The following is a 22,480-nucleotide window of genomic DNA, read 5'->3' on the forward strand; positions in this document are numbered from 1 at the left end:
GGTTTACCTTGGCTCAGAAAATACGAGCCAAGGATCAGCTGGCAGCATCGATCCGTAAAGATGCCTGCCACTTGTTCATCAGATGGCCATCTGATGAACGTCTTGGAGCGTCCACAAGCGTGTGGATGTACTACGAGTGAGTGCGATGGCCTCACTTGTGGTACGGTCGTTAGTACAACCGCACAAGATCACAGTGTGATTACCAATCACAATGTGGAGTCAGCTGCCGGCGGCTGTGTTAATGCACAGGCAGCGCCGAAGGTCCAATACGTGGGGACCTCTTCCCTCAACGTCTTCCGAGTGTGATTGCGCTATCACAGTCGGGTCCACTACGGTCGACTCTCTACTCGACCTTGGATCATCGTGTTGTCCTTTCTGGGCAACCGGTATACTCCTTGAATGTCGCCCACTAAGCGTACATTCATGTCCCAATCCACTCGACCTTTTCGAGTGGTGGACCTTCGGCGCTGCCTGTGCATTAACACAGCCGCCGGCAGCTGACTCCACATTGTGATTGGTAATCACACTGTGATCTTGTGCGGTTGTACTAACGACCGTACCACAAGTGAGGCCATCGCACTCACTCGTAGTACATCCACACGCTTGTGGACGCTCCAAGACGTTCATCAGATGGCCATCTGATGAACAAGTGGCAGGCATCTTTACGGATCGATGCTGCCAGCTGATCCTTGGCTCGTATTTTCTGAGCCAAGGTAAACCTAGGATGACATCAAATTTGTCATCCAAATCCAGTACGATGAAATCATCATCATACTGTAAATCTCTTAACGTGTAGTGAAATTTCACTACGCGTTTCATTACTGTTATCGATGCGCCTGTCGCTAGACGCACCGTCATCCTCGTTGGAGGGATGTCGCGCTCAACATATTTGAGCCTACGACCCTCTAGTGACTGGCGACGAATAAAGTTATTCGACGCTCCGCAGTCCACTAGGGCTCTGAGTGACAAATCATTTGTCACTTTCAACTTCAAGGTGATGAGGGATACCTCATCACCAGGTGCAGAGACACATAATGATTGTGTGTCTGGAGCAACTTTAGTCAAGAGATTTGCAAATTCTCTTGAGGTTGCTGGATCAGTAGGGCGTTGCGCCCCTACTGACCCCGATTATTTTTTGGCGGTCCGCCTCGCTGTTGCGATTTCGCAACAACGTCGGATCCGCGACCGTTGCTCTTTTTGGCATACGGTACAAAAATACGTTCAGTACCTTTTGGTGCTGGGCGTGGGGCACTACACATATGAGCGTAGTGTCCTAATTTTTGGCAGCGATGGCATTTCTGCGATCGCTTATTGTTCGTAAAACGAGGTCTCTCGCTTTCGACGTAAGAAAGGTCCATGGGTTCTGGACCTCCTAACTCGTGTCATCTTGGAGGACGATATGATGACGAACTAGCTTGAGCCTGTCTCAAGCTAAAATCCTCCTGTTCCGCAACGGATATTGCTTCTTCAAGCGTATCCAGTTCTAAGCGGAACAGGTGGGTTTTACGGGACCATCCGTAAGACCTTGCATGAACACCGTAATCAACGTGTGTTCATGAACTGGGTTATTTGTTATACAACTCGCTAAGAGTCGTATGTGCTGGGCATATGCGTGCACATCACGCTTGCCTTGCTTGAGTTTCAGAAGCTCTGAACGAGCTCTGAACTCAGCCCTTGGTGGCTCAAACGTCTGTTTGAGTCGGGTTTTAAAATCCTCTAGCGACCTAAAGACGTATGGGTCGCGCAACTTGAGGCCCAATGCCCAAGTTTTGGCACGACCTGTCAGATTTGATTGAGCGAATGCGATTTGCATTTGCTCGTCGATGATGTGACGTGCCCTTATGGCATCGGCTAACTCGACAAACCATCTCAAGAGGGAGTCTTCTTCGACTCCCCTCTACTTAGAGACATCAATTTTTAAAGTTTTGGGACGTCGCGTTTGCGTCATCCCAGGAACAGGGGTCTGTACCTGTTGTAATCTCAACAGTTCCGCCTGTTGAGAGCCTTGCTGATTCAGCAAGGCTACTTTTTCCTTCATCTCGTCAAGTTCATGTTGTATGAACTTGGCGACGGTTGAATGGAGGGCATCTCTGTCTAAGTTGGACAGTAATGCCAGGATTGCATCGTTTCCTACGGATGAACTCATTCGTTCAACCGCACTCCTTTCTATATCACTTAGAAAGGAGTAGCTTTCAGGGGAAACGTGATGCGTATTCCCACTAATATCAAACGTATCCATGTTAAATGTGGAAAGTGTGGTCCTTGGACGGACTACAAAGTGCTACCAGGTGTAACGGGGCACTGCGACTTGTACTGTTTCAGTACAAGTCCACTTCACACTGCTTCAGTTGCGAGTGGTGCCCTACGTTATTTCACGTACACTAGTACGTGCAGAGGAAGACTACTCTTAAGGCAAATAGCTTTAAGAGGATAAAATGAAAACTGTATTAAATATAATTAAGTGTCTCTTGTTCTATCTTTGTGAATGCTAACTTAATTATAATCTAATACTAAACATGTAAATGAATTCTTATCTCTATCTTATCTGTAACTCTCTCTTTGATTACTCCTACAGCTGATTAGTCTGCGGAATAAATAGGTATAATGATCTATACCTATTTATGGATAAGAATTCTGAATATTACTATATAAAGTAATATCCTCCAAATATTATCTACCTTTTAGATAATATATTAATTAACAACCTTTAATTGTTAATTTCATGTAACGATACACCCCGTTACAGCATCAAAAAACAAGGGAAGAGCCGACATCGAAGAATCAAAAAGCAACGTCGCTATGGACGCTTGGTTGCCACAAGCCAGTTATCCCTGTGGTAACTTTTCTGACACCTCTAGCTTAAAATGCTTATTATCTATGTCGGTGAAGTATATACAGGTGAGCCTACGAAAGCCTTACGTAGCGGTACGAAAAAACAAAGTGGGCGAAATCCATTTCTTCTTTCTTCAAGGTCTTATCAATTAAATAATATCAACTCTTAGCGAGTTGTATCACGAACAATCCAGTTCAGGAACACGTTGATTACAGTGTTTTTCTTTTCCTCCGCTTATTAATATGCTTAGTTCAGCGGGTAATCTTGCCTGATATCAGGTCCAACTGAGATGCATACCGAGTTACACAACTAAGAACACCGAAAAAATATTCAATATAAAAGCAAACTTGTCAAGAACCAAAGTTAATATGCCAGTACTGTTCTTTTTTTTAAATTGAGGGAACCAAATAAAAAATTATGTACTAAAATGGTCAAATTTGGCTCGGCTTTAAGCAGCAATTGCACTTAGAATCTTTCGATTCTGCAACGCTTCTATGCCAAGTGCCAATACGCCGTTTTGAACCACAAATGTTTATGGTTTTTTTTTTTCTGTTCAACTTCATGTTTAAAATATCGCCTGTTAATTTCCGATATTAATATTGCTGCTCAATTTTTATGCATGCAACAGGCAAAGATTGTCTAGAAGATTGGATGATGCTTTCAGACGCCGTGTTTTAAAATTTGCGCATGCGGTTTGTACGCAGACAAGCGTATGACTACTGGCAGGATCAATCTCCGCGAAAATGCCGAACTGCGATCCGAATGCGTCATATTATATTTCACAATGTATCGCAGTCGAAATGTGTCGTAAATAGACACATACCGCAACTAATTGACTCTTTAATCATGCTTTGATGTTCACGTAAAATACTTATACCGTGTCCAGCCACTTCATTTCATCCTCAAAAAGCGTCCGTGCGGCTTCAGCCTTTGCTTCCACCTGCTGCTTGAACTGAACGATTGGAGAATACTAAGTCGAGGTGAGATGCGACAATGACAATTAGTAGAGCAACAGCAGATTCACACTCAAACAGCAAAAGTTTGCAAACCTTCAAGTTCAGATGCTGAGTGACGTTGCGGCGGACCCAGCGCTCTTGGCGCTGTAGCCGGTTACGCACAGCTTCCCCTTTTTTCTTGCTAATTTTTTGGTTTTCCGAATTGACGCGCATAGGCTCCCAAAACAGCACGATTCGGCGAAGATCGGGTGATACGTTTGCCTTCAAGAAATTAATATCAGCTCAATTCAGTAAATGCTGGTCGCACTCGCTATTTTGGCTGCTCACCTCGACAAACCTGGGTACAATATCTGCCCCAGACAAATCTGCATCCTCGATCAGTAAATTCTGGACGAACTCCAGTACTGCAATTCCGACGCTTTCTTGACGGTATGTCACACGCTCAGCCTTTTGCAGCTTCACCTTTTTCTCTAGTGGAGCTGAATTTTTATCTAATTAAGCAGTGCAGCAGCAACCGTATTTAAGCAATTATGTACAACCGTGCACCATCAATTCTTCAATATCGAGATAACGACTTACTTAGTATTGCATTCGGCAACCGCTCGGCATTCTTTCGTGTCGGAAAATGACTTGCATTCAGCTCTCCAAGTACTTTTATAAGTTTTTTTTTCGGAATGCGTTCAGTAGCGCGATCGATTTCAACTTCACTATCATCGTCCTCATCGTCACTTTCACGAGCGTAGCGCTGGTCGTATGACTCCATTTGCTTTTGAAATTCGGTCGGGCTTAAAGAAAAAAGCTCCTCTGCTTCGTCTAAAAACATTTCGGTCTCCTTATCAGGATTTTCATCGTCATCGTTTTCGTCGTCTTCATCATCAATTAGCTCCATCAAATCCGGCAGCTCCTCGTCCTGAGACGGAACGCTGCTTGGAAATTGTTTCTGCATGTCCTTGAACCATTTAGCAATTTCTTTGTCACTATTCTTTACATCAATTGTATAGTCAGTGCTAGTTCTATCGTCATCTGCGCTGCCGCGGCATGCTCAGTAGTACCTCATCACCTTCACCATGTATTGGTGGGCCTGAACATAGCCGGCTAGGTGAGCCTCTACGATTATGGCGAGCAGATACTACCGCAGATGCACAGATTCCTCGATTAAGTCGAATTGTTGTGTTAGGACTCGCTTGTGAAGCAGATCGGAGCAACCGCGCAATCTGGAACATAATGGCGGCCAGACTGAACTAAAAAAAATGCTCGTTAATGGTTGTGGCTCTAGGATAAACCTTATTCCGTGATAATATTTTTCCGTATTAAGATAAATTAAACACCGACCCTTCCACCGGAGTTTGGTTATTATAGTAAAGCATCATTTGTTCGACTTGATACATGGTGGTCTCCGAAAATCACGACGAGCTCTTACCACTTGTTCAAGGCGTTCACGGCGGTAATTGCGTACCCTTGGCCGAAGATGTACCAAGCGTGACATCTTCTCAGCGTCGCAACGACGAGGACTGGGTCGTATTCCTTGTGGTGCCGGGACTCGCAAGACATGGTCTGGACGCTGCTGCAAAAATTGAAAAGACGCTAAAATGCAGCGCCTTGGGTGTGCGTAGAGTGCAGCTTGATCGGATGGATAATCTGGCAAGGATTGAGCTTTCTTGCCGTGCTGATGAGGCGTTGGAAGCGGCACTTGTCGATGAGGTGCGGCGAGTTACGCCTTACCAATTTGTAGCATACCCCGTGTGGCAACATCGTGACCGCATCGTGCGCTTGCAAGTGGACGGCATGCGCTGCATGAGAAATTGTGGATGGCAGGTTATTCGTGCTTTGGAAAAGATTCCTGGTGTTCTGCATATTCATGTCGACTCTAAATCGATGACTGCCGAGGTGGCATTGGCCAAGGGCTGCACTGCAACCGAGGTGGATCTTATCAAAAACATCCGAGCGGCAAATTCGCGCTTTAATGCATCAATCGTTAAAGAGAAGAAGCGGCGTGCCATTTCGTTACCGGGTGCAATTTTGTTGAATATAGTTGGAATGAGCAGTGCCATAAATTGCGCAACAAAGGTTGAGGCAGCCTTGCGGGCTGCTGAAGGGGTTATTCGCGCTACAGTGGACTTTGAAAATAAGCGAGCGACAATAATTCTCGAACCAGAGAGTAATGTGATGGAGAAAGATTTGATTGAGGTGGTACGAAGAGCTGGTCCGAAGTTTGATGCATCACGTTATGAGTACTTTAACAACGATGGAGACTCTCGCGTAGTCTATCTTACGATCAATGGCATGAGTTGTGCAAAAAATTGCGCTAGAAAGGTGCAAGATGCACTTAATAGTGCCCATGGAGTTATGAATGCAAAGGTGGACTTCAAAACAAAACGTGCCACTATTTTTTTGGAATCAAGTTGTGATGTGACGGAAAAGAATTTAATAGGAATCGTGCATCTCGCTGACAAAAAATTCTCGGCTTCTGTGGCAAAGCCAATAAGCGGACCACGCACGATTCTTTTGGAGATTAAAGGCATGAGCTGCGCGTCTGATTGCGCACGTAAGGTTGAGAAAGCTTTGAGTGCAATTAGTAGTGTAGAAAGCGCAACGGTGAACTTTTTGCTAAAGCGTGCTACTATACAGCTTGAGGCAGGGAGCAATTTGACAAATAGCGATCTTATAAAGGTCATTCGCGATGCAAGCAAAACATGTGATGCAGCAGTCTATGTTCCGTCGCTCCGTCCTCGCGCCGTAATGCTAGAAATTGAGGGTATGAGGTGTGCGAAGAGTTGTGCTCGTAAAGTCCAGCAAGCACTTAGCGAGATTGAAGGCGTCGTGTCTGCGTTTGTGGATTTCAAAGCTAATACGGCTACTGTCGAAGTGGATCCTGACGGGCAGTTTAGCGACAACGACTTGCTTCAAGCTGTTAGAGATACTGGGCTTAACTTTCGTGCTCGCCTCGTCAAGCCAACATTGCAGGGACTACTTGACATGGTGGAAAAAGCCGAGTCAAGTGCACTTGAGCAACAAAAAGTGTCGGACAAGGCGCTGGCTGATGCCGAAGAAAACATTTCGATTTCTGTCGACCCCGATAAAACAGAGGCTGGGCAAGTCACGCTTTTGATAGGTGGGATGACTTGTACTTCGTGCTCTAACTCGGTTGAGAATGTATTGAAGCAAACAGAAGGCGTAATATCTGCTGTTGTCAGCTTCGCAGCCGAAAAGGCAACGATTTGCTACGATAAGAACGTTACTGGCATTCGTACGCTTGTCAATGCTATTGAAGCGATTGGTTACGATGCATCGTACGTGGCAAAGAAAGAAGTACAAAAAGCTCTTGGAGACCAACGCGCAAAGGAAGTTAGACGGCATCGCGTCGATCTTTTGGTTGCGATGGGGTGTGCATTCCCGATTCTTATCATGATGATGGTACTTAAAAAAATCACATTTATTAATCGTGAGCTGTTTTCAGACGTTATTTCTGGTATTTCCTGGCAGACTTTAATTGTGGCAATTCTAGCCACACCAGTCCAGATTTACGCTGCGCGTCGATTTCATATCGATGCTTGGAAAGGCGTGAGAAACCGGGTGTTGGGAATGTCATTTTTGGTGTCCATGGGCGCAAATGCCTCGTACTTTTACGGCCTTTTAAGTCTATTCCGCGCTATTTCGCTGAATAACTCAAGTGTTGCAAATCCGGAAATGTTTATGACGTCGTCAATGCTAATATCTTTTGTAATTTTGGGAAAATTTCTGGAATTAGTCGCAAAGGGTAAGACTTCGGAAGCACTGAGCAAGTTGATGGATTTGCAAGTTAAGTCTGCGACATTATTAATTTATAGTGCTGATGGAACCAGTGTTCAAGGAGAACAGGTTGTTCCGATCGAATTAATTCAGCAAGGCGATATTTTGAAAGTTATGCGTGGGTCATCGATTCCTGCTGATGGTGTAATTATCTGCGGCGAAGGCCGGATTGACGAGTCAATGTTGACGGGTGAATCCAAGAATATTAAGAAAGTTGCCGGCGATCGAGTGCTTGGAGCGACAGTGAACGCGGACGGTTTGTTTCATATGAAGGTTACCGGTGTAGACAACAACACTGCTCTAAGCCAAATCATTCGTCTTGTAGAGGATGCCCAAACGTCAAAAGCGCCTATCCAAGCATACGCAGACTACATTGCTTCGGTTTTTGTTCCGAGTGTAATAGGATTTTCTTTACTGACCTTTTTGGTGTGGTATGCCCTTTGTATTTTCGACGTTGTGCCATCTAGCTCGATACCCTCGACAGACAGTACCTTTGTCTTTGCATTCAATTTTAGCATCGCAACACTTGTTGTGGCTTGCCCGTGTGCGCTGGGTTTGGCAACGCCTACGGCTGTTATGGTTGGAACTGGTGTCGGAGCAGAGCATGGTGTGCTGATTAAGGGTGGAGAGCCGCTGCAGGCTGCACACAACGTGAATACAATTTTGTTTGATAAGACTGGCACGTTGACTGTTGGAAAGCCTGTGGTTACTGACGTGGTGGTACTTACCAAGAAGCTTAGCACGGAAGAGTTGATTATCCTTGCCGGGTCAGCTGAACTTGGTAGCGAGCACCCTTTAAGTAGAGCGATTATTGAATACGCCAAGTTTATATCATCTAATCTCGACCAACCGACAGGATTTCAAGGAGTTTCTGGACGAGGCATCTCGTGCACTATTGGCGCGCATAAGGTCATTATTGGCAATAGAGAGTGGATGATAGATAATGGCATGAAACGCATGAAAAGTATCGTGCTTCAGCAGGCCACAGTGACGTTCCAAAATGCGGGAAAAACAAGTATTTACATGGGCGTTGACAACGAGCTCAGCGCCCTCTTTGCTGTTGCCGATGCCCCTCGGAGCGAGTCGATTCGTACATTAAAAAAGCTGAAGCAGATGGGATTGGAGGTTTGGATGCTTACTGGTGACAATGCTCGCACTGCCTTAACAATTGCTGACCAACTTGGAATCAGTCGACGCAACGTAATGGCAGAGGTGGTTCCTTCCCAGAAATCTTCAAAGATCAAGCAGCTCCAAAGCACTGGCCGCATTGTTGCAATGGTAGGTGACGGTATAAATGACTCACCAGCCCTTGCACAAGCAAATCTGGGTATTTCAATCGCTGGTGGCACTGAGATCGCTGTGGAGACAGCTGGTATGGTCCTCATGAAGGCCAATTTATATGATGTGATCACGGCACTAGACTTGTCACGAACAATTTTTAATCGGATTCGCCTGAATTACGTATGGGCGCTTGGCTACAATTGTCTGCTGATTCCGCTAGCAGCCGGTGTGCTGTTCCCTTACGGCGTTAGCATTCCACCCATGTTTGCCGGTGGTGCTATGGCTATTTCTTCTGTATCTGTCGTCATGTCGTCCCTCCTGCTTCGATATTACTCCCCTCCGGCGCCTCCTGAAGATTTTTGCGTGGATGACACTAAGTCGTTGCTCTTTAAGAAGCCGACAGTCACGACACCTCTATTAGCATCCAGCACGCTGGTGTAAATCGTAAATAAGTTATTATTTTTACCAATCTATTTTCAAATTTGTACAATCTGTCTTCGAAATGTTATATGTGGCTTTTAAAGCTTGATTATTGCGCGAGTCCCGATAACCGATAAAAGGTACTTTGATTTCTGGCCAGAACTTATAAATGGTGCATGCCACATTAAAGAAATTATACTCCTTTGCAGTATTAATTTGATGGAGCTCGAAAAAGCATTAGCGCCCGTTTTGGCAGCAGAAGAGGGTAAAGGCATATCTAAGAGGCAGATTAAGAAGCTTCGACACAAGAAATTAAATTCATCGGACCGCAAAGCTAAGAAGCTTAAGTCTCAGCGGGAAACCAGGAATACCAATCGCATTCAAGCTGAGGCACCTGTGTACTCGATTGCCAATGGTAAATATGCCAGTGAACTTGATGTCAAGCTGTATTGTGTATTGCTGATGAACTTGCTACTATAATTTTCAGGTTATCGAATGGTTAAGCCATACGTGTATGAGTTTCGTACATATGCCAAGGCGAGATGGTTTGACCGCGAACTACTAGAGATTTTCACCAGAGAATTTGGTGCAAATTCCCCTGAGTATTATGTAAGTCGCTGCAATGTGTAAAAATTCCTCGCATTATTAAATACGAAGTGAATCATAGAAATTCGCCATAGCTTCCGGACGAATTTCAGTGAACCACAAAATTGTGCCACCCGACATCATAATTAAGAATGGAGACTTGATCATTCACACTGTAAAGTAAAATAGATGGTGTCACTGGAGTATCTTATTTATAGGTTGCAATGGTACTTATATTGGGTAGGCTCATCGTCACGAGCCCCCAGTGTCTGATGAAGAGGTGCTAGTGGTGTATGAAGACGACAATCTCGTAAGATATTCACATTAATTAGTCCACATAGAATTCAAACTCAATATTGCATTGTTAGATTGTCGTGTCGAAGCCTCCGTCTATGCCTACCCATCCGTGTGGAGCCTATCGACACAATTCCTTGCACAGTATCGTACAAGCTTCCCGACCAGATCTACCGCAGCTAAATATAGTTCATCGACTTGATCGACTGACATCCGGCAAGTTTTTTTTATGGAGCTTAAATTTGTCATGCTGATTACAAAATGATGTCCTAGGTGTCGTGCTTCTTGCAAAGAATGCGGCTAAGGCGAGAGCTTTATCGTCATTAATTGGTACGATTTTACAAAGCCTATGTTGTTGGTTCGAACGTCATTTATGAACTCCATAATTGCAATGATACTAGCTGATCGCCAGGCCTCCAAAACTTATCTTGCGCGTGTCCGTGGGAAATTTCCAGATATTTCGATTGCCGAAGTACAAGACAAGCTGGTAATTCAAGCAAAAGAAAAGTGCTCAGCTTGCATCATTACGTATCCAGAACACAAAGCAGCCCTTATCAGCTGTCCGCTTCGCTGTCTGTGTGCCCGTGACGGTGTATGGGAGTATCACCCAGATGGAAAACCCTCCGAGACATTTGTACAGCTTATTCGTATAGATAAAGACACTAGTCTAATGAAATGCAAGCCTATCACAGGAAGAACGCATCAGATTCGACTGCATCTGCAGCTTATTGGCTTTCCAATCGCGAATGATCCATGCTATGGAGGAGAGATACATTTTGGTGAAAGCGTGGAACGTATTCAAAAAATTGCAGCCGCCAGGCTTAGAAAAGCTGATTTGGCACCAACTGAGCCGGTAGATTTTTCGACTCCTCAACAAGAAAACGAATGTGAGAAAAAATTCATGGAACGAACTTGTACGTGGTGTAACACCAGCGAAGCTGAGGCTTTCAGTGAGACGCAGTTACATTGCTCAAAGATCTGGCTTCATGCGCTGGAGTACAAGGTATTGTGTTGTTTGAACCAAAATTTAGCTAAGGCTTCGTAATTTGTAATTTTATGTACATCAATAATAGCTTGATGGCAAAACATACAAGGTGCCAGAACCTGATTGGGCTAGACCCTCGTCTGAGCATCTGTTTCAGGATGGTCAGAAGTAGACATGTCAACTGTGTTCCAAGCGATTAAACGCAGCATGCGTGTCCAAGGGAAGCAAAAACGGCTTCCACCGAAATGCGCAGTCATAGCAGCGCGTAGTTTACAGGAAAATTACTAATTGGAATTATGACATCTTCGAGCAGGTATGAGTTGTCTTTGACAATAGCGTCAAGCCTTGCATAGCTACTATATGCGACTTACACATACTTTTGCAGTGTATACGACTCAATTATCGGCTTGAATTTGCAGGAAGTGTTGGCTTATTGACGGCTCGCTTAAACGCGCACTTTTAGTGAAGCTCTGTCAATACCGTTTCCGTAACTGTAGGTCTAGATGTCATGTTGACTTTGAAAAATGCCACTTTCTAGACGTAAAGGTAATAAAATCTATTTTGCGCAAACAAATGCACGCAACTAAGCGCGATTGTTACGAACATTATACTGCAAGCAAATTATCGCGGAAGGTTCGAAATTTGATCAGGCAAACCAAATGAAGTATAGATTTGGACAACGGGTGTTGAGGATGCAGATGTTACTTATGGTTGTATTGAAGATACAACTGTCGACACTAAGCCTTAATCAGTAAAGTTGCATATGGTATATTATGCCAAGAAAAATTTAAACGCGTAAATGTATTACCATCGTCACGAAACAATCGTTTAGGGTAGTATTCATGTATGAGATTGAAAGGACGAGCGAACTTAATATAGATCTCTCACTAGAAGCTTCGGTCTTATGTTTGTTATATTACATTTTTAGCCGAAGCCCCTAAGGCGCCTTAACATTTTCTGCTTTAGTATGGGAATGAATTCTCTGATGGATGCAGCTTGGCAACCAACGAGTACAGTTTCAAAAATATATCGTTTCTATCGACGGGGATTAACTCCTGTTTACTACTGCACAAGCTAGCACGTCTGTAGCTTCCTAGCAGCACGTATCGATTTATAGACTCGCACAGGGGGAATTACACATCACTGTTTAATGCATTATGAATCGCTGCGGTAAGAATTGAAAACGAACCAATACTGTATCCAAGACGGACATTTTTCGGGAATTCTACAATATCAAAATGCTTGATTTGCAGGATAGTAGACTATGCGCATGAATGATAAGAATGCAAATATATCAAGCCTTTACTGCGCACTGAATCAGCTAACAAACTGAACAACAAGCACGTATGACAGCAATATTGGCCGTCAAACATAAGAGAACTGTAACGAGAAGAAAGGTCTTCCGCCGCTGACGTCAATACGCAGGGCATACTACTCCGATGTCTTGGATTTTTTCTTTTGTTTCTTCCTCTTCTTTTTGCCAGCGTCAGCGACAGTAGCCACTATAGTTTCTTCTACCTTCTCAACGGTCTTTTGCTTCTTATTCTTGTTTTCCTTTTTCAGCTTCTTTACGGGAACCTCCTGCTCCCCCTCCTCAACTCTATCATCTGCATCCTCCACGGGACGCTTTTTCGATTTTTTGTTCTTCTTCTTTTCACTATTTGTAGCAGCCTTCTTGAGCTCGTCAGAGACCTCCTGCATTACGTCAGCATTCTTGCGAGGAGCAGCACCGCTTTCGTAAAAAGCAAGACGCTCCTCTACCTGCTCGCGCATCTTGTCACCGTACTTGGTGGTGGGCTCGTCAATAAAAGAGTCGATACGTGACGCAATAGCGCACTTGTTAGCAAGATAACGAGATATACGGCCCTTGTTTCTGGATGCAGCGCGGCCAATGAAAGTCGAATGGAACAAAAGTCCGTACTTCGGGGTGTTGCCACGTGTCTTTAAAGCGCGAAAGAGAGCCTTTTCAGCACCCAAAATTTGTACGGTCGAGGCTGGGCACTTGGCTAAGTTGGTAAGCGAACCAGCATGCGAGATGAGGCGAGCACCAACCGACTCACCAATTAGCGAGGCAAGGTTGGGGGCCACTGACGACATCTTGGATACAAGGTATTCGTGAAGCTGACACCGATATTCCGCAAGCTTCACAAGGCGCGTGGTGAAATTGTCGACGTTAATCATGTCAATCTCTGACATATCCATGCCCATAGAGGAGCGTGAAGCGTGCAGTATTTGCTGGGCCTTGTCTTCGTCCAGTACGATCTTAGAAAGCCCTTCTAGCGAATCCTCGCTGAGTGAGCTCCGGTTTTTAATGAATGAAGCGCACCGAGCGTACACGTAGTTGTCATTAACAATTTTTACCAACTCCGGAAAATGCCACGAGTACCACTCACGCACACGCATAGCAAATGTGTTGATGTCCTTGTCCATCTGATCAAGCAAGGCGATAGCCTGAATGATCATATTGTCTGCGCGGTTGACGTTAAATTTGACCTTAGCGCGTGAATACGAGTGACCGAGACCGAGCTGAGCTTTGGCAAGATTTCCCTTGGCTAGCTCCTTGACAAAGGTGGCGAAGTGCATACGCACGCCACGCACAATTTCAAGTGTGGTCTCGCTTGTGTTACACAAGACATTAAGATCATCTGAGATTGCCTGCGCCAAGCCCTTGTCCTGCACGCCAAGAGTATATTTACCTTTTTTAGCGGTCTTTACTTTAGGCAGATTCATTTCGAGAAAGTTTTTTAAGTCGTCACTAAGTAGACCTTCCGAAATGTTATTAATATTCTCGAGAGCATTTTCGGCCGACGTAAATGGCTGAAAAGCTTTAAGCTTAACAGTGCGACCAAAGGATGATACATCCGCAACTGCCGCCTGCACTTCAGCCAAAAGGCTGCCAATCTCTTCATTCTCCACAACCTCAAAGATTGCATAGCCCGATGCTGATTCGAACAGCACAAAACTGTTGGCACCCTAACATTATAGAGCAGATCAAGTGAGTGCAATGCAATCGCAGATCCCTACGTTTGACTCGTGCACGTCGCACCCGAATCGGACGGTAAAGACGCGGAATACAATGTAAGACCCAAACGCACCATTATTTGCCTTGATTGATTTTGAACTAAGTCTCACTGATTGAACTCTCTTCATTCCGAGTGGTTGCTAGCCAGCCAGGTCTTTTATGCTTTCGATTGGCTAAAATTAATAGAGGATAGAAAAAAAGAGCAGTGTAACCCTTACTTTCATCCAATAAAAAGTCTGTATAAGGAACTTTGACAGAAGTTGCCTTTTGAGACGGAGCAGCAATGTAGCTTGCTGTGCGTGATGGAGCGCGATCACAGAAGTCAAGCATCGTCATGCACAAATCGAGTTTTATTTTGGGTCGATGCCCATCGTTAAAGTCAAAGCTTTCCTTCATTCCGGGTGACCGAATATGCTAGCCAAGCACATATGCTCATTCTTCGATTGTTTCCACAAACGCCAAGCAACAAAAACAAATCTTTTACTAAAGACCTCATGAAATATCCTACTCTTTGGATCCTAATTGCTGCTCTTTTTACTAAGGCAGCAGTGGTTTCGAAAGCGCAAAAAGCGCCTCTATCAGCAAATGTCACTGGTAACAGCGAAGTCTCGGAACAAATGGCGATGGCAGCTTGCGGTCCACGCATTCGAAAGCCATGGGAGCTGCTGCTACCTGCTGAAAAGGATATCTACCTACGCGCGATTGCAAGGTCCATGGATGATGGCTACTATATCAAATTTGTGGAGATTCACACGGAACGAATGACGACGGCTGAAGCACACAACACTTGTATGTTCATCTATTGGCATCGCTTATTGCTCTTAGGTTTTGAAAACATGCTTCGAAGTTATGGCGGCGAATTTTCTTGTATCACTGTGCCATACTGGAACTACGTCGACGAAACTCAACGCTTTTTAATGGGAAGTTGTCGAAGCATGGAGGATTGCTCGCAGCTGCTTCGCGACTTCGGTGGATCGTCAAACGGCTTCAGTCGCTCAATTACAATAAATGGGTCACCTATCGAAGGAACTTGCGTCGTGACATCACCTTTAGATCACTTCTGCGAGGCCACTCGCCTTCGTGGAGGCAATTGTGCAGGTTGTGTTCCTCGTGGTGACTGGTCAAGCACACCATTCCCTCCGACAACAGCTGTCAGCTCGCTTGCACGTCAGCTGTTCGCAAATCCAACAATTGCTGGTGTTGTAGGCAACCTGGAACAGGGCGTTCATAGTAAGTTTTTTTGACCAATTAATTTATGCCACTGAAACTTGACTAATAGTTTCCGGGCGGTATGAACTCAGATACCGTTCACAGTTCACTCGGCGGAGCAATGGGCGTCTTGGAAGCACCCGCTGACCCAATCTTCTTTTCCCATCATGCTTCGATCGACCTACTTCACTCCATTTTTTACAAGTGTGTCGTGGGTAATACTCAACCGATCCCAATAGAGCAAAAGCTTTCCGACCCCCGCGTGTTTACGGAATGTCCGCGCCGCCGCCCTCTCCCAAGGAATGCTATCGACCAAAACATATTGTATCCGCATTCGAACATTTTGCTTCGCAGCGGTGAAGAAGGAATGAACCCCACGTCCGTGTTTTCGGAGTTTAGCATACTTGAGCCATTCTTCTCGCCTCTTCCATCGTCTTACCTAAGTTTCTCTGACATTCGCGATATCGGTATCTTTAGCTACAATTACGAGATGACTGGATTGCTCGCTGAATTGTTTACGACGTGTCCTGGTGCTGGAGTTGGACCAAGTAGTAGTATTTTCGGCGCATCAGTGCGCCATCTTGAAAGCTCCAACAATATCATGCAAGAAAATACTGGATTCGTTGAAGCAGTGATCGTGCCCAACAACAAGACGGAAGGCAATTGGTACAGCAAGGCGCTAGCAGCAGCCTCGAACAGCTCACTCGTTGAGTCAGCGATGGCAGACGCATCACAAGACTCACTTGAAGCCATTAAAGACGTGGAAAAAATGACTTGTGTGTTTTACGACGAGTGTCGAGGCGGAGTGCACGACTTGAGCGACGAATTTCGAAAGAGTTTTCATGAGACTGCATCATCACCGTGCACAACCATTCTCGCCGACATAAAAAGTGGTCGCGACCACATCCGAACACCCAACTGGCGCTCAATATTTCTCAGTCACATGAAGTGTGGCAAAGCGTAGAAAGCATTAAGCAAACTTATGCTACAATAATGTGAAGTTGTACATTGCTTTGTAAGCAAGGCTAATATTTGGATGATAATACAAGATGATAAATCACACGTGACTTAGGCACTTAACAACTCTTGCAGGACGTTCTCAATAAAACTCACAAAACTCGAGTCAATTTGCTCCTCCTCGTCTTCGCTATGCTTCCGAATGGATAATCTTTTGATAGTCCCTTCCAAGTTGCCACTGTCTACTCCAATCATTAATTCAACACAAAACACGCACTGAAGCTCGGTCTGTATGTAAAATGAAAAGTCAAACAAGGGTTAGACCGCTGCGTGTATGCAGTTATCAAAAAGTCTTTACCATTTCTGCAAAGAAAAAGAATTTGAACAATTTGTCCAAACTCCCACTTGCTAAACAACTAAGACAATTGCTACGAAAGTGCTCGATGACTTCGTCCACTTCGGGAATTTCGTTAAGAGAAAACGATATCGACGCGCTGCATGGACAGTGTTTAGCGAAAAAAACTTTATGCGATAAAAAAAACTTACATCTTTATTGCTGTCGCCCAAACCTCTTCGAATTTTCCAGCGTCAATGGAGGGACTCTCGACCAGATGATTGCGTGCCAACATCGTGCCTTCATCACCACTATCCCCATCATCCACTTTTTCTTCGTCATCCAAAGATGTTGCATGCGATACGGTACGGGAAGCTGAGTGAATTACTGAGTAGGTAATTGACTGTGCCTTCATTGCGTCGGGCTCTCTGCCGCTTCGAGATTGCAGCCGTTTCTGACTCACTGCAGGACTATAAGTATAAAGCTTATTTCCACGCGTTTGAACCTGGCCCGCAAACTGGTAAAGTGCATGCTTCAATATTTTCATGAAGATAATGTGTCCGTTTCTATATAAAAGTGAATTGACAATCCACTTAAGCGTCACAAACATGTCTGTCAAGCCCGGCATGACACTAATTTGTACAAGAAACATAGTCCCTTCGGACTTCTACGAGCAAATTTTAGCTCAATTTCAATTATAGATATCAATATAAAACTTTTACCTGTTCTGCGATGAACGCCCCCTGTTGTTGCCCTGCAAGCTTCTCGCTAGACACGCAAACCAACCGATATGACTGCAAGAATGATTCGAGGTCGCGCGGGTCCAGCTCATGAGCATCGACACAGCCAAACTCTACAGACCATTCCTCTCTATACGAGATAAGATAAATGGGTGTCATCAAAGCAACACCAACGCATTATTGCCCAAAGCGTTGCAACGTACAGTTCTTCGTTTGCAGACTCCCACATCAGCGCAAATTCGCTACCGCTTACAGTAGGACGCTCCAGTAGAAATTCTTCAGCAGCATTTGTAGAAGAGCCCGATATAACTTCAGTGCTTAAATGTTCGAAAGGCTGGCCAGTAGAGCTAGCACAAGAATCATCATCATTTACGGGATTAGAGTCGCTAATAAATGTAAAAGCAGATCCAGTGGGATCCGTTGACTCGGAAGATGGTAGTTCAATTCTGTTCACGACTGATTCATCCAAGCTGCTAACAGAAATGGATTTCATGCCACATCTAATTGCCGAAAGAGGCGCGCATGATGCTATTATATCGGAATCGCCGTCGTGGTCGTTATGCTGGTTGCTAATTTTATAATTTGAGGTCTGGTGACGTATATCGCTATCGCCAAACCTTTCTCTGTGATTAGAATTCAAGTCGCTGGACGTTCCCACTGATTCAGCACGGTACGGGAGTTGCATTCCATGGGCAGACAGCTTTTTTCCTTCTTCACTGATGGATCGTTCTCGGCCTTCTCGATTATTAGCAGTAGGTGGGCAAGCAGAGCCAACATCTTCTTCAGTAGTGTCTGGATCAGCAAATTGCGGATTATCTGGATCTAGCCGGACAGCGGCAATCGCTTGCAGTAGCTTTCGCGCATCGGCGCGATAAATATTGTCATTTCGCTGCTGAGAAATATGCGTAAAGACATCTAAATTATCCTCCAACTCTTGCACACACAAATTCTGCTTTAATAAAGCCATTGTAGCGACAAACGCGTTCCGATGCACCTAATTTTATCCAGCATGTTTAACTTAGACTAAATTAAAACAAAATGCTTTTAGTTTTATCGTACGTGCGAAGCGTAGAATTCATACTTAGCTTGAAGCCTCTCCACCAGTACATCTGCAACTCCCTATTAGCAAATGCAATGTAAAAATAAGCTAGCATTTTCAGGTACCACGCTACGCACGTGTCTATCTTTCACCCCGAGCTCCAGTACGCCACTCAGGAACGTTCCCACTTTTTCATCTTTAAGGGAGCCATAACACACTGCGTTGACCAATTTTATTACCGCAGATGAAGCCTTCGGTTTTCCAGGACTTTTTTTTGTAACTACGGCACTAATATTGACGTGCGGAACACGCAGTCTGTGCCCCCATGATTTCTTTACAGGTGCGCTGCTGCCATTCGAGCTAGCACCTTTTAAAATATATAAACGGACACTTTGTCCAAATCTAATAACATCTCCATCTTGAACAATGCACATATATGTAAGCAACAGTGTGGTAAGATATTGATCATTTTGCCAAACCGCACCTACCATGCAGAAGATAGGGATCGTGCGGTGGAATCTTCTTTCGGCCCACGTACGTGCCATGCCGTGACATGAGATCAACCATCTGCGAGCATTCAACGCAAAAATCTTGCAAGATTAATACAATGTCCAGCATCATTGCGTGCCTCAATTTCACGCACATATATGCCGCCTTCGTCATCGTGAATGACCGCTGCGTGCTTCCTTGAAACCGATGGGTTGCCCAACACGTGATCACAGCTCTCCTGATCACGCCCAAATAAATTAACGCGCTGTGTGGCTACCATGTATGTAGCACATTGACGGCCATCGCGAAAGGCTTCAAGCCTCGCATGCAAGTTGGAGTCAGCCGGCATGCACGCCCTGCAGACGAAATTTAACAGAACAGTTAGACACTGAGACGCTCTTTGAAATATTCAAAGAATCGCGCACCAATCTGGTGGTTGGAAGGAAGCAGTGCTGGTGCACAGGAAGGCGGCGCGTCGAGGGGAGTCCATACCGTCGCCGCGGATGACTGTGCCGCAGGGATAATAATAGAACCGAAAACGTCATATTTAATGATGTTTTATTGGCTAAAATACTGTGCGAAAGCTTGTCACTAAGGCGTTTTCAGATTAAATGCTGTGATTAAGATTGCACCAGCCTTCACGGAGCTTAGGCTGACTCGAGCATCAGCTCGGCTGGGACTGCCGTACCAGCGTATGGTCCCCGGTTTAGATTCAATTGCAATTTTTTTAGGATAAATGGCTCTAAAACATCACAAAAATAACCCCAACGCTTACATGAGACAACGTGAAGCCTAGCTTCTAAAGCAAAACTAAAATGCGTACCTAACAGCAATTTGAATGGAGAGGCTAGCACAGCATCCAACACGGCAAACTTCCACTCGCGTGTTTCCTTGGTTGGCTCAGTGTTGCGGTCCATTATGAATTCAAAAAAGCCGCCGTACGACAGCAGTGCTCGCATTCCCCATGGATTGTTTTGCGCCGCAACTGAGCGCAGAATGTGAAAGACGGACGTCCGCAATTCATGAAAGGGCTGCTTTAATGCGTTCATTAGCAAATTCATTGTTGACTTTTGTGCGCATTCCTCGCCAAGACTATTGAATAACCGCTCGCACATGCTCCAAATACTCGCATTCTCTTCAAGTACTTCTTCTGGCTTTCGTGAGAGCCGCGTGGGTGCTCCGAGAACGCGTGCCAAGGAATGACAACAATTGGTTTTGATTGTCAATTCGGCGCTTCTGCCGGACTGTAGCCACAATCGGCAAATGTTTCGGTGCTGGAGCAGAAGTTGAAGCTCTGCATAGTGAATATAATTGCACGTCAAGCACTTTTTGGCTATATTAGAAGACTTAGTTAAGAGTTCATTACCTTTTTCGGACGAAGATGCAAAGGCAGCTAACGCGTCCATAGCAGCCATCCGCTGTAGCGAGTCTGGGCTTTGAAATTTGCTCTCGACAGTCTCTAAGAAGGCTTTTGAGAGTGTTGCATTTCCCCAAGCCCACGACTCAGTGATCAAAGCGGCTGCCGTTGCCGACACTTCGCCTACAAGCCTGATAGCGTTTCCTCCTACGAATGGGTCTTATAACATATTTACTTAGCTCAATTCCTGATTACTAGATAGAGCCTTAAAGGCTACCTTCCGTCATTGCCAGCAACGTTGTTAAAGTTCCTGTAGATACATTGCGTAAGAGCTTTGTCCAGCATGGGTGCGCAACAATTGGCAAGTAGACTTACCAGACCGAAAAATATATTGCACGCCAAGCTTGGTCTGGCATATGACTGGCACCAGGTCTACGATATTCATCAAGAACAGTGGATCGTCCGATTCTAAGCAATTTAAAATCTGCAGATAAAATACGTCAAGCCAACGACTAAACATCAAAGAGTTTCACCGCACCAAAGTAATGGCACCCGTTGAAATGCCATAATTCATATGTGTGTCGCTCTGTGCGCAGATCTTTGCTACTGTCTCCAAATACCGCGTGTACTCAATTGAATTTAAAGGAATCTCACTAAACAACCCCATAAGTTTCAGGTTGATATATATGCAAATATAAATACAAGTTCCATTGATTTTATTTGAACACTTAGCGTACCTGCGCTGGGACTTCAGCGAGTCTAGCACTACTAGATAGAAGCTGCTGTCAGGAATTCCTGAAAGCTGATTAATTGCGTTAATCGCTAATTACAGTGACAACCACACGGTGACTTTACCTTAATTAGCACCGTCGAGGCCTTAGCGGCCACTTCAGCGTCATCATCAGCAATGATTCGACAAATCTGCTTTAGAACGGGCGCATCCGCCTAGGCCATTGGTACAGCACCAGAATTTTACTCAAGCACATGACTTTGACCACAATACAGGAACGATTTTTCACGCACCACTACTCTAACCTTATCCAACGGCGGATTTCGGTTTAATTGTGCAATGAACTGGCTAAGAACAAGAACTCTTGCTTTTGTCTCAACATGTGCTAGCCCAGCCAAAACATACGGTACAATCTGCCAAGCCAAAGGGCGCGTGAGAAAAATTTGATGAATGTATGCGATCTATCGACGTACATCCGGCTGAAAAAAGAGGCTCGAGCCGTCGCCCTCAGCGCTTAACACTCGATTGATGCAATCACATGCTTGTTTTACCTACTTGCAGCAGATAAATAGGATTAAGAATATAAAAAAACAGCATTCTTGGCAGCTGGCGAGAACGGACCTGCTTTGCGGATCCTCGGTCGCTGGCATCCTGCAGGCATGCATATAGCAGATCGACAGGCATTTGCTCGAAAAATTCATGCACCAGATTTTGTTCTTGCTCTTTCGCATACATATGAGCTGAAGTTGCGATGATTGTCTTCTGAAAGCGCACCAACACCTTCCAAGCAGAACTCAAATCCATCGGGTTAGGATCAGCAATCTCGCCGTATTGTAACTATTTAGAAAACGAGAAAGAATTTCCATCATAAGAGCAACTTCGCACGATCCTATTATACGTATAATTATTTTTAAAAAAATTGGCGAATAATTTGCTCGTTCTAGACAATTAAAAAGCAGCTAATAAGTCTTAGCTAGTAAGGGTTAATTCTTAGAGGCTTTAGAATAGAGAAAAAGTAAAACTCTATTAATATATTAAGTTTTTTTATAACGATCTGCTCTCTTCTGGCTTTAACATATTAGTAAGTAACTATGCAATGCTCCTCCTTGGCGATGCCTAATCGTGTCATGTAACGATTGACGGGGTTACTTCAAACCTCAATAAACCAATCAATAGTAGACTAATGTCTTATTGCGTCAAAATTATTTAAATTAGGTAATATTGGAACTATTAAGTCAAAATAAATAAAAAATAATTTTGTACTTCTATTTTTATTACTCTCATGTGTAACGGGGTGTATCGTTACATGAAATTAACACTTAAAGGTTGTTAATTAATATATTATCTAAAAGGTAGATAATTTTGGAGGATATTACTTTATGTAGTAATGTTCAGAATTCTTATCCATAAATTGGTATACACCATTATATCTATTTATTCCGCAGACTAATCAGCTGTAG

The 22,480-nt window shown here is 44.5% G+C and overlaps 7 protein-coding genes across 7 annotated transcripts; 3 read left to right on the top strand and 4 right to left on the bottom strand.

Moving 5' to 3' along the window:
- Positions 1-3,704: 3,704 nt before the first annotated feature.
- On the bottom strand, positions 3,705-5,019 carry CCR75_005000 (uncharacterized protein; the record flags this gene model as incomplete). Its single annotated transcript, XM_067963085.1, has 5 exons — positions 4,842-5,019; positions 4,369-4,771; positions 4,117-4,280; positions 3,883-4,050; positions 3,705-3,785 (listed from the first exon to the last, which is right to left on the bottom strand). The coding sequence occupies exons 1-5, from the start codon at positions 5,010-5,012 to the stop codon at positions 3,705-3,707; spliced, it is 987 nt and encodes a 328-aa protein (XP_067820090.1). The 5' UTR covers positions 5,013-5,019.
- Positions 5,020-5,175: 156 nt separating this feature from the next.
- CCR75_004999 (uncharacterized protein) lies at positions 5,176-9,300 on the top strand (the record flags this gene model as incomplete). The annotated part of the gene is made up of 2 exons (XM_067963084.1): positions 5,176-7,426; positions 8,351-9,300. 2 exons carry the CDS (start codon positions 5,176-5,178, stop codon positions 9,298-9,300), a joined length of 3,201 nt encoding a protein of 1,066 aa, XP_067820392.1.
- A 185-nt stretch (positions 9,301-9,485) lies between these two features.
- On the top strand, positions 9,486-11,717 carry CCR75_004998 (uncharacterized protein). The gene is made up of 8 exons (XM_067963083.1): positions 9,486-9,694; positions 9,767-10,039; positions 10,109-10,174; positions 10,233-10,374; positions 10,432-10,488; positions 10,560-11,161; positions 11,232-11,456; positions 11,529-11,717. The coding sequence occupies exons 1-2, from the start codon at positions 9,499-9,501 to the stop codon at positions 9,907-9,909; spliced, it is 339 nt and encodes a 112-aa protein (XP_067820393.1). The 5' UTR covers positions 9,486-9,498; the 3' UTR covers positions 9,910-10,039; positions 10,109-10,174; positions 10,233-10,374; positions 10,432-10,488; positions 10,560-11,161; positions 11,232-11,456; positions 11,529-11,717.
- Positions 11,718-12,574: 857 nt separating this feature from the next.
- CCR75_004997 (uncharacterized protein) lies at positions 12,575-14,241 on the bottom strand (the record flags this gene model as incomplete). The annotated part of the gene is made up of 2 exons (XM_067963082.1): positions 12,575-14,105; positions 14,168-14,241. The coding sequence occupies 2 exons, from the start codon at positions 14,239-14,241 to the stop codon at positions 12,575-12,577; spliced, it is 1,605 nt and encodes a 534-aa protein (XP_067820387.1).
- A 352-nt stretch (positions 14,242-14,593) lies between these two features.
- Positions 14,594-16,338, top strand: CCR75_004996 (uncharacterized protein; the record flags this gene model as incomplete). Its single annotated transcript, XM_067963081.1, has 2 exons — positions 14,594-15,395; positions 15,467-16,338. 2 exons carry the CDS (start codon positions 14,594-14,596, stop codon positions 16,336-16,338), a joined length of 1,674 nt encoding a protein of 557 aa, XP_067820388.1.
- Positions 14,897-19,423, bottom strand: CCR75_004995 (uncharacterized protein; the record flags this gene model as incomplete). The annotated part of the gene is made up of 10 exons (XM_067963080.1): positions 14,897-16,619; positions 16,690-16,825; positions 16,878-17,332; positions 17,388-17,535; positions 17,609-18,399; positions 18,465-18,524; positions 18,582-18,862; positions 18,933-19,011; positions 19,088-19,289; positions 19,359-19,423. 10 exons carry the CDS (start codon positions 19,421-19,423, stop codon positions 16,443-16,445), a joined length of 2,394 nt encoding a protein of 797 aa, XP_067820385.1. The 3' UTR covers positions 14,897-16,442.
- A 31-nt stretch (positions 19,424-19,454) lies between these two features.
- On the bottom strand, positions 19,455-21,843 carry CCR75_004994 (uncharacterized protein). Its single transcript, XM_067963079.1, has 9 exons — positions 21,642-21,843; positions 21,494-21,571; positions 21,314-21,433; positions 21,146-21,235; positions 21,028-21,092; positions 20,829-20,943; positions 20,666-20,774; positions 19,757-20,509; positions 19,455-19,675 (listed from the first exon to the last, which is right to left on the bottom strand). Exons 1-9 carry the CDS (start codon positions 21,822-21,824, stop codon positions 19,581-19,583), a joined length of 1,608 nt encoding a protein of 535 aa, XP_067820386.1. The 5' UTR covers positions 21,825-21,843; the 3' UTR covers positions 19,455-19,580.
- Between the last annotated feature and the right edge of the window lie 637 nt (positions 21,844-22,480).

The sequence above is a fragment of the Bremia lactucae genome, linkage group LG1, assembly GCF_004359215.1.
Source record: "Bremia lactucae strain SF5 linkage group LG1, whole genome shotgun sequence".
Taxonomy (NCBI): Eukaryota; Oomycota; class Peronosporomycetes; order Peronosporales; family Peronosporaceae; genus Bremia; species Bremia lactucae.

Bases quoted from the DNA above. Each gene is read 5' to 3' on its own strand.
- CCR75_004998 (XM_067963083.1), top strand. From the start codon at position 9,499: ATGGAGCTCGAAAAAGCATTAGCGCCCGTTTTGGCAGCAGAAGAGGGT. The intron at 9,695-9,766 runs GTAAATATGCCA...TATAATTTTCAG, and splicing joins TGTGTACTCGATTGCCAATG to GTTATCGAATGGTTAAGCCA.
- CCR75_004994 (XM_067963079.1), bottom strand. From the start codon at position 21,824: ATGGATTTGAGTTCTGCTTGGAAGGTGTTGGTGCGCTTTCAGAAGACA. The intron at 20,775-20,828 runs GTGCGGTGAAAC...TTTTATCTGCAG, and splicing joins CAACGGGTGCCATTACTTTG to ATTTTAAATTGCTTAGAATC. The intron at 19,676-19,756 runs GTACGCATTTTA...GTGATGTTTTAG, and splicing joins TCCATTCAAATTGCTGTTAG to AGCCATTTATCCTAAAAAAA.